The sequence below is a fragment of the Verticillium nonalfalfae genome, assembly GCF_003724135.2.
Source record: "Verticillium nonalfalfae strain VnAa140/NRRL 66861 chromosome Unknown scaffold_220, whole genome shotgun sequence".
NCBI lineage: Eukaryota > Fungi > Ascomycota > Sordariomycetes > Glomerellales > Plectosphaerellaceae > Verticillium > Verticillium nonalfalfae.
In genome coordinates, this window is record NW_021167445.1 from 19,984 (window position 1) to 29,567 (window position 9,584).

The 9,584-nt window shown below is 61.0% G+C and overlaps 4 protein-coding genes across 4 annotated transcripts; 2 read left to right on the plus strand and 2 right to left on the minus strand.

Moving 5' to 3' along the window:
* Nucleotides 1-6: 6 nt before the first annotated feature.
* Nucleotides 7-1,107, plus strand: D7B24_004030 (uncharacterized protein; the record flags this gene model as incomplete). The annotated part of the gene is made up of 1 exon (XM_028638208.1): nucleotides 7-1,107. One exon carries the CDS (start codon nucleotides 7-9, stop codon nucleotides 1,105-1,107), a length of 1,101 nt encoding a protein of 366 aa, XP_028490438.1.
* Nucleotides 1,108-1,457: 350 nt separating this feature from the next.
* On the minus strand, nucleotides 1,458-3,285 carry D7B24_004031 (uncharacterized protein; the record flags this gene model as incomplete). The annotated part of the gene is made up of 2 exons (XM_028638209.1): nucleotides 1,458-2,881; nucleotides 2,940-3,285. 2 exons carry the CDS (start codon nucleotides 3,283-3,285, stop codon nucleotides 1,458-1,460), a joined length of 1,770 nt encoding a protein of 589 aa, XP_028490439.1.
* Nucleotides 3,286-5,160: 1,875 nt separating this feature from the next.
* Nucleotides 5,161-7,134, plus strand: D7B24_004032 (uncharacterized protein; the record flags this gene model as incomplete). The annotated part of the gene is made up of 3 exons (XM_028638210.1): nucleotides 5,161-5,192; nucleotides 5,413-6,128; nucleotides 6,197-7,134. The coding sequence occupies 3 exons, from the start codon at nucleotides 5,161-5,163 to the stop codon at nucleotides 7,132-7,134; spliced, it is 1,686 nt and encodes a 561-aa protein (XP_028490440.1).
* A 522-nt stretch (nucleotides 7,135-7,656) lies between these two features.
* Nucleotides 7,657-9,369, minus strand: D7B24_004033 (uncharacterized protein; the record flags this gene model as incomplete). Its single annotated transcript, XM_028638211.1, has 1 exon — nucleotides 7,657-9,369. A coding segment is annotated over one exon (1,713 nt), but the record flags the coding sequence as incomplete, so codon positions are not given.
* Between the last annotated feature and the right edge of the window lie 215 nt (nucleotides 9,370-9,584).

A 9,584-nucleotide genomic window follows, 5' to 3' on the forward strand; every position in this document is an offset into this window, starting at 1 on the left:
GCGAAGATGACGATTCCGCGCCCAAGTGACTTTTACGTCGCTGCAGGAAAAGAAGCCTTCTTGAACTTGAGGTTCAGCTTGAAGGAGCGCACGGCCTGGGCACCTGCTGGCCACGAGGTTGCATGGGGCGACATTCAAATTGGCCAGCCGGACAGCCTGACGGCGAGCCTGCACCATCTAGGCATGGAACTCAACACCACTCGTCTCCCCACGATAACGCAAGAGTCTTCCCATTTTCTCTCGATCACCTCGAGCAGTGGCTTGAAAACGTGGGGGTTCGACCTCCACGAAGGCACGCTGACGAGCGTCACGCGCGGCGACCAGCCCAAGCTCAACCTGCTCACCTCCCCCCTCACGCTCGACTTCTACCGCGCCCTCACCGACAACGACCGCGGCGGCCGCTTCGGCTGGGAGTGGCGAGACCGCCGCCTCCACCAGACCCACGCCCACGTGCGCAGCGCCGAGTGGCGCGAGACAAAGCACAGCCTCGAAGTGACGGTGCACGCGCGCATCGCGCCCCCCGTGCTCGCGTGGGGCGTCGACACGACGACGACCTTTTCCTTCCGCGGCGAGGCGTGCCACATCAAGATCAAGGGCACGCCGCGCGGGCTGCGCCTGCCGGGCACCTTTGCGCGCATCGGCCTGACGCTCGGCCTCGCCGGCGTCGACGAGGTCGAGTGGTTCGGCCGCGGCCCGGGCGAGAGCTACCGCGACAAGAAGATGAGCCAGCGCTTCGGCACGTGGCGGCGCGGCGTCGACGCCCTTTTCACCGACTATGAGTTTCCCCAGGACGGCGGCAACAGGACGGACGTCCGCTGGGTCAAGTTCAAGCAGCTGCTCAGCGGCGGCGGCGGCGATCCCGGCACGCTGCTCACGGCGCGGTTCGGCGACCTCGAGGGTGCTTCGTTCTCGGCCATGCACTACACGACGGCGGATCTGGACGAGTGCCAGCACCCGTATGAGCTGCACAAGCGGCGGCGGGACGACACGATTGTGAGGCTCGACTGGGCGCATCACGGGCTGGGGACGGGGTCGTGCGGGCCGGCGACGCTGCCGCAGTACGAGCTGAGGTCGGAGGACTTTTCGTACGAGCTGCTCCTCGAGTAGTCTGATGATGGGTGGTGCATTTTCCTCGGTCATGTTGCGTCTTTTTCGTTCTGGACTTTTTCCTGATGAGCATGATGTATGTCGGGATCCCGAAGTGTTTTTATGAAGCTGTGTAGGATGATCAAGCCTCGTAGTATTTATTTGTTTGGGGTCATTGGCCGCGGCCCTTTTCGATCGGGTGCTCTTTAATCCCAAATGACTGCGTTAAGTCATGATGTTGGACGTAACGGGTGAAAGTAAGTGTCATTAATTCTGCGTCGCTGGTCTATTTTCGTCATCATGAACGTGCAGTCATCTCCCTAACCATGCCGCACCCATCTCGCCGCGTCTGCCGAAACAACGCCATACCATCAATGCACCGGCGGCAAATGCAATTTGTCCTCCCCACCCAGCCCCTTGACCTCCGTCCCGGCAAACGCCCGCGTGGGTGTGTTCTGCGCAAACAGCCAGTCGAGCTCCTCGTACGTGCGGCCCTTGGTCTCCGGCAGCCGCAAGAAGGCCCACAGAAAGGTCAGCGCGGCGGTGGTCCCCCAGAAGAAACCTGCGTAGCCCTTGAGGTTCAGCTGGCGTGGGTTCATAAAGTAGGGCTGCAGGGCGTTGGACATGACGAGCACGACGTAGTAGGCGTTGCGCGCGAGGCAGATGGTCTTCTGGCGCAGGCGCGTGGAGCCCACTTCGGAGGGGATGGACCAGCCGAGCTGGCCGACGGACAGCTGGAAGACGAAGGTCCAGAGCAGGGTGAGGATTGCCTGGGCGATGCCGACGGCCTTTGTCGACGTCCACACGTTGAGGACGCCGATCAGCAGGAGGACACCGCACATGGTCGACAGGCCGCGGAGGTAGATTTGTCGGCGGCCGTAATACGGCATCAGGGCGAACCAGTTAACGAATGTGCCGACGAGGGCCATGGCCGTGCCTCCAATGTTCAGCTTGTAGGTCCACTCGGTCGAGACGCCGACTTGCTGGAAGAAATACGTCGAGTTGTAGGCGAAAGCAGATCCAGAGAGGACCTGGCCGGCAAACGCGAGGCAGGCGATTTCGGTGCGGCGGCGCTCGATCCCGCGGAAGCAGTCCCAGTAGCTGGTGCCGGCGGTGATTTCCATCTCGAGCTTGTTGGTGCGGATGATGCCCGCGAGGATGGCCTTGACGTGTGATCGCGATGCCGACTTCTTCTGCAGCCGGTGGAGGGACTCTTCGGCCTCGTCGAGACGTCCCTGGCGGACGAGATGCCAGGGCGATTCTGGGGCGAAGACTAGGATGGGAATCAGGAAAGCAGGCCACACCCACTGGATGGCAAAAGGGATACGGTACGCCCACTCGTCGGTCCGCGACACGAGCGTGGCCAGGACACCGGCTGCGATCAACTGTCCAATGATGAAGCACATGTTGGTCCACGACGTCAGGTATGCGCGCAAACACATTGGCAGCACTTCAGACGCATAAGCGGGCGCAGACGAAGCGAAGATGCCCCACGGGATGCCGCAGAGAAGCTGCCCAAACATGAGGACCAGGATCCTATCGGCGAAGAAGGTAATGCAGACGAAGAGCGAGAGGGCGCCGAGGGCGCTGACAATGACGCGCTTCTGGCCGTACCGGTCGACAAGGAAGCCGTTGACAGTGACGCCGATGAAGCATCCGACTGTACTGGCGTTGCCCAGGGTAGCCTGCCACGCCGCAGAGAGCTGATGCTGTCCCTTGTCGTCGACATATTGGCCGTACTTTTCCGCAAAGGCGGGATAAGCGAAGAAGTTCCCGATGAGGATGGCATCGTAGCCTGGGGTTGGTCAGCAAGACAGCATGACCGGAAAGACAGACAGACAGACAGAGCATACCTTCCATAATGACACACATGGATACCATAAGGCTCCAAAAGATAGCCATTGGATACATCTTGATGGCTTGCCACGGCGTCAGAGCATGCTCGGCCGCCATGGCCTGGCGGGCTTGGCGTTCCGTCGTGTCAGGGCCATCGTCAGAGCCTTCCAAGTGACCGTGGCGAGACCTGCCACCGAGAATGCCACGGCTGCCGTCGTCGGAAACAGGCGATACTGTGCCTGACAACAAGGCGACAGCTTCGTGGGGGTGTTGGGGCTCGTCCTGGTCTAGCGAGGGCCGCGAGGATGAGTCGGAAGGTCGGGGAAGTGCCCCATATTCTCGGCTTTGAGAAGACGAGGCCATTTCGTGGGCGAGCTTGGGCGGATGAAAGGATGATGAGGTTCCGATGAGTGAAGAGATAGGCGGGGTTCGGCGGGATGCCTCCAAAGGCTGCGAGGTGCACCGACCAGACCTATCGGGATGCCATTCGATAGGGTGCCCACAGGTAATAGAGCTGGTGGAAGTTGAGCTCAAGACACTTAACGGAGTCGTTTGACCAGGTCTCCGAGGTGGTCAAGATAGAATAGACTGCTGCTGGTCCCGACTGCGTTGAGAAGCACGACCAGGGAGACAGGCAGCGGAGGTTGAGGCAGAGGCAGATGGCTGAAATGAGGCAGGCGGTGAGGCGAGACGGATCACGTATTGCAGGTGCGACGGCACGTGGTACAGTGAGGAGACAGGGTCTTGTGATTGGGTCGTTCATCCATATGACACGTCCCAATCAAACGCACGAAAACCATCTCCTGATGCTTACCTCGAGGCATCACAGGGCTCGCCTGGTGCCGTATTCCATCACTTGACCCAGATCGTTCTGCATCACACAGACTCCATCCGAGGAAGCAGCAGCACCGTAGCCTTCCATCCAAGCTCGATAGACAGAGCGACGGGACGGCGCGTGCCAGGCGTAGCAGACATTGCCGGACGGGGGTCGCGGCTTGACTCGGGACGCACCAATCAGCACGATGCAAAACCGCCATACAGGCCTTGAGGCATCACCACTTTCGGCGTGCGCTGCACCTCAGGAGTGTGTCGCATCGGCCTTTGTCTGCCCATTCACGATCTCTCGGATATAGCCCGCGCCGCTAGCGGGTTTGGATCACCTGGACTGGCGCCGGAGGAGGAGGGAGGAAAGCACGGCGAAAGTACTTAAGGATGGGTTGGCCCTGACATCGTAGTGTCGAGGATGAGGTTCGGAGGGTGTAGAGCTGGCAGCCTTTCCAGTTGGAAGTCCATCATGAGGGGTAGAGTTTCGGCGTGTTCGTCTTCCTTCTTCTTCGTCTTCACTCTTCCGTCTTCAGGGCAACCAGTGTTGACATGACGGTGGGCAAGAGAAGGATCGGCCAAGTTGGCTCTTCAACTGTCTACTATGCGGCCGCTCTTTCGTTTCTTGTTCGTCAAGATACCGTTGAAGGTGCTCCATCCCATCGGGTGTCTCAGCAACGACAATGAGTTCCTTGCGATCTGGCCCATGACGCAGGCACAAGTCGCTCGAGAGTCAGCCGACGTGTCATTTCATATGGCTACCCAAACATGAGACACCCGGCCGTTCAAAGCAATCATGGTAGTACGGTATTGATTACTCAGTACTGACAACCCCATGTCAGGCACAACAATCAACTTCCATGTCTTCATCATGACCAGAGTCTAGCATTCTGCGGCAGCCACTCACAGCCATCACCAGCTGGCAGCCCATCGGAGTGAGGCTCCCGACTCCGATGGAGCTTAGGTGCATCGGCCCAAGCCAGTGGCTGTGAGGCCATCATCCCAGGTCCTACTGTACCTGCCTACAGATGCCCACCTAGGTACCTATGCCTAGAGGTACCTGTGCCTAGAGTACCTGTGCCTAGAGTACATGTGCCTAGAGGTACCTGTGCCTGGAGGTACCTAGGCAGGCCATTTAACCGAAAGACCCTAGAGGCACGCTGAGGCGGGGCCCCAGCTAACCCACAGTTCTTGACGTCTGGCCACTCACAACGCGTCTACGCCACTCCTTCACTCCTTCCCCGCGACGGACAGTGCCATCTGACCTCCGCGTTTCCTCGCCTGCTCCTTCCGCCTCATGCCACTCACGCAAGGACCCCTCCTCCGCCTTCTGGCTTGTCGCCGCCAGCCTCATCGCCTCCTTGCCAGGCCCTCATCAAATATCTGCGGTAACATGCCGCACACTCGACCCAAGAGATGAGGTACTCAACAGCATGCTCGGCCTGTCGGTGAGTGACTGGACTATATTTCCCCATCCCCTGTACGCACATTGAATGGACTCTCCCTCCCTGAGACCATGAGATCGAGTTCCCCCTGGAGGCCATGAGACCAACTCCCCTCCTGCGACGAGGACCCTGCCTGCCTATGGGCATCACCCAGAGCACAGGCATCACAGCCAGAGCACATGATCTTCATACATAACAGACCACCCATTGACACGCAACACAGAGCTCGAAGGCGGAAATGCGAAGTTCCCATCCCCGGCGGCCAGTGCGCCTACTGCAGCGCCCAGAACCTCGCCTGCTCGCGCGCCGGCTCCATCATCCAGCCCAAAAAGTCACCCACAAGTCCCGTGCCGCCAGCAGTCGTGTCCATGGACATGACCATGACCCGTGACATGGGCCACGTCATGAGCCCGACGGTGACGACGGCGACAACCATGACCCTGACGACAGGAGCGGCGGCGGCGACGACAAACATGTCACCCCAGATCATGGGCATCGCGCCGGCCGCCGCCGTCCAGGACAAGGCCCTCTGCTTTGAGCTGGTCGAGCTGTACTTCAAGTACATCCACGACCAGCTGCACTCGCTCTTCCACCGCCCGAGCTTCATGCTCGACCTTCACGAGGGCACGGCGCCCCTGGTCCTCGTCTACGGCATGATGGCCCTGTCGGCGCGCTTCTCGTCGAACCACGCCTTTAGTGGCATCCCGCCCATGGCCCGCGGCGAGCACTTTGCCACCGAGTGCAACCTGCTGCTGAACCTGCGCGACGTGTCACTGACGACGAGCCAGGCGTGCGTCCTGCTGGGCGCTGTGAGCATCGTCGAGGGCGAGGCCGGCGCCGAGACGGTCTACTACGCTGCCGCCTGCCGCATCGCCAACTTTCTCGATCTGCCGAACATGCCGACGCCGGACCCGCTGCAGCGCGAGATCCACATCCGAGGTAGGCAATTGTTGATCCTGTCCTTTTGGCCTGTTCCCCTGCTAAGCTGAAATTCCGCCCACCCACAGTCTACTGGTCCCTCTGCATGATCGACGTGTGGTCGTCGACGGGCGTTAACCTGCCGCTGCTGATGAACCGACGGCACGACGTGCCGCTGCCGATGAATGAGTCGACGTTTCTCAACATGAGCCGCGCGAGCAGCAACCACTTTGACTTTATCCTGTCGCCGAACCGCGAGGACTCGCTGATCGCGCAGAACATCAAGCTCAACAGCATTCTCATGAAGGTCAACGACGCCATCAAGACGCTGACGTCGGACGCGTCGGTCACGAGCATCGACGAGACCGTGTCGAGCCTGTCGCAGGAGCTCGAGGCCTGGGAGGTGGCGCTGCCGCCGAGCATCCGCGACACGCCGTCGAACCTGCACGCGTTCGCGTCGCAGGGCCAGGGGCGCATCTTCATCGCCGTGCACGTGAGCCACTACCACTTTTCGCAGCTGCTCTTCTACCAGTACCTCGACGAGCAGCAGCGGTTCCCGGCGTCCCTGACGGCGCAGGCGTTCGCGCGCAAGTGCAAGGCCAACGCGGCGTCGCTGTCGCGCATCATCGACCTCGCCAACACGACGCCCGGCTGCGACTGCTTCTTCAACATGCTCGGCCACATCATCGTCGTCACGTCCTCCGTCTTCATCCACACGCTCCTCTTCGAGACGGACGAGGCCGAGGTCGCCGCCGCCCGCGCCCAGCTCGAGCGCAACTTCAACTCGCTCGTCACCCTGCGCCAGTACTGGCCCGCCCTCGAGGTCTGCTTTGCCCGCCTCAAGACGTTCCACGAGCTGTGCCGCAAGAGCACGGACCACACCTACCGCATGGACCGCTGGATGCTGCGCTTCCTCACCGAGTTTGCCCGCCCCATTGACGAGAAGGAGCGCGAGGAGGAGGGCAGCGTCGACCTCGACCGCTGGAGCATTGGCAACATCGGCATCAGCCCGGAGAACTGGGCGTAGCCCTCCTCTGTCTGTCCTGCCTCTGTCTGTCCTGCCGGACAGAGACGCGGCAGGGCTGCATGGTGTACATAGGGGCAAGGCGAAGGGGCAAGATTCGCGGCGTTTGAAATTTGGGCTGGCGTGAAGAGGAGCAGACGCACAGGGACTTCTTTTGATTCGAGCAGGATAGTTGGGTGCGACTGTTCCAGATACCACGGCAACAATGAGCGTTGTGCTTTGACCATGTCTTTGACCATGGGCCCGGCCACTGGACAAGTGATGTTTCTCAGGGCATGAAAGTGACTGCCATTTGCAGCACGAAAATCGGATCCGGCAAAAAAAGACAATCTACGCGGCCAAACGTCGTAGCCGAGCCTCAACCAATCATAAAGCACCCAAAGAAGGACGTGAATTGTCTGGCAAATGCTAATGTAGGCTCCTCTCAAATATCATGGTATATATGCTTGTCATGCTTGCAAAACAAAATCTGGTCCCGATCGTTCCATCATTACGTCGTCCCCTCGCCGCTGCGTCCAGGCGAGATCAAAACACAACGGCAGACACCTTCTCCCTGCTCTCGAGCCGTCCATCCTTCTCCTTCTTCTTGAACAACGACTTGAGCATGCTGTCCTTCTTCGGCCGAAGCACGTGCTCCAGCCCATTGTCGGACCCCGCAGCCGGCGCCGGCTCAATGGCGAGCACGGCCGTCCTCTCGCTCCGTTTCGACCGCGTCGACCGGTGGCTCCGCTGGCTGCCCGCGACGCTCTCGTCATCCTTGACCGTGAGCGCGGTACTCCTCCGATCGGGAGCCTCGCTCTCGGGCTTCCGGCTGTGGTGCGACCTGTGCGTCTTGGTCGTCTTGGTCGTCCTGGAGCTGCGGTGTGTGCGCGAGCTCCGCTCCGACCGACCCGACCTCGAGACCATGTCGTCATCCCCCCTCTCCTCGGCGCGTCGCTGCTTGCGGAGCGCGCGCTCGGCCTCGGGGCTGATGAGCTCGAAATCTGCGCTGTCATCCTCGCCAAACGGCGCGATGCCACGCCTCCACGACTCGATCGTGCTGAGTTCTTCCTCCAGAACGAGAGCCTCATCGTAGCTGCCCTGGCTGCCGCCGCATCCGCCACCCCGGGGCATCTCGGCTCCCATCATCTCAGGGTGCACGCTGGGAGGGGCGTAGACTTGCGGCGCGGGTTCTGGCAAGGCCTCGAAAGCCATGGCCTCGGCGGCCATGGCCTCTTTCTGCGCCTGGGCATCCTTGATCTGCTTGACAATCTTCCATCCGCCGAACATGACGACCGTCATGCCCACAGCCGCGCCTGCCGCAATGAGGAACTGGGGAGACGCCAGCAGCGCAAAGACGGCCGGCGACCCTCCCTTGAGGAGGCCGAGAAAGGCGGGGCTCATCGTCTTGAGCAGTTTCGACAACTCAGCAAGCGACAGGGCCACGGCGGCGGCGGCATTGGGATCGGCCTGCAGGCGCTTGATCATGGTGGTGGCAGAGTACCCGACGCACTCGGCCTCGTCGAGGAGGGACTCGACACGGCCGATGAGCGTCTTGGCTTCCGCCTCCTTGTAGGCCGGGTCAAGATCGGTGCGAGACTCGAGGTCGGGCGGAATGTTGCCATACGCCAGGTTCATGTCAATCTCCTTCTCTTTTCGGCGCGGGGCCACGTCAAAGGTTGCCGCGCGCGCCAGATGGCCGGGCTCAGGAGGGGCTGGGGCGGCCCGGATGCTGGGCGCCGGAACGCCGCGGATTGTCGTCGAATCGGCGAGAGACTCGGTGGCGGTAGGGGCTGTTGTGTAATGGTGCAATGTCGGTCGGCTCAGGGCCATGTCGCGCGGGGCCGTCTCTGCGTAGGGAGATCGGTAGTCGATTGTTCGCGGCACGCGCGAGGGGGCCACGCTCGAGACTTCGGAGTGCGTCTTGAGGTTGCTCGCCGTCAGGGCGGGACGAGCATGGTATTCGACATCACCACGGGTCCGTCGTGAGGTCTGCGACTGGGAGCGCTTCGTTCGAGAGGTGCGGTGACTCCTGTGCGAGGCACGAGAGCGGGCGTCCTCCTGATATTCGACATAGTCGTCATAGACGTAGGCGCGGTTGTGGGCGGAAGGAGGCGGCGGGGGCGCTTGGGCGTGAATATCGCGGGCGACATCAAAGGTCTGGGCACGCTTGATAAAGGCCTTGTCGGCCTTGATGGCAGCCTTCTTCTCCTGGTAGCAGGCTTTGGCCTCCTTGAAGACGCCAAACAGCTGCTTGCCCTATACATGCGTGTCAGATATGAGATGTCCCAATGCGACAGTTGCAGTGCGTATGCAGCAGAGACATGGAAAAGACGGTGCAGTGCGCAGTGCAGTGCAGTGCCGTGCGGTGCGGTTGGACGTGGTGTTAGGTATGTTGAAAGTGTAGGCAGGTAGTGCGATGCAGGCGGTGGGCGGGGCAGGTGGAGGAGGGTTTAGGGATGAAGAGAGGGGGG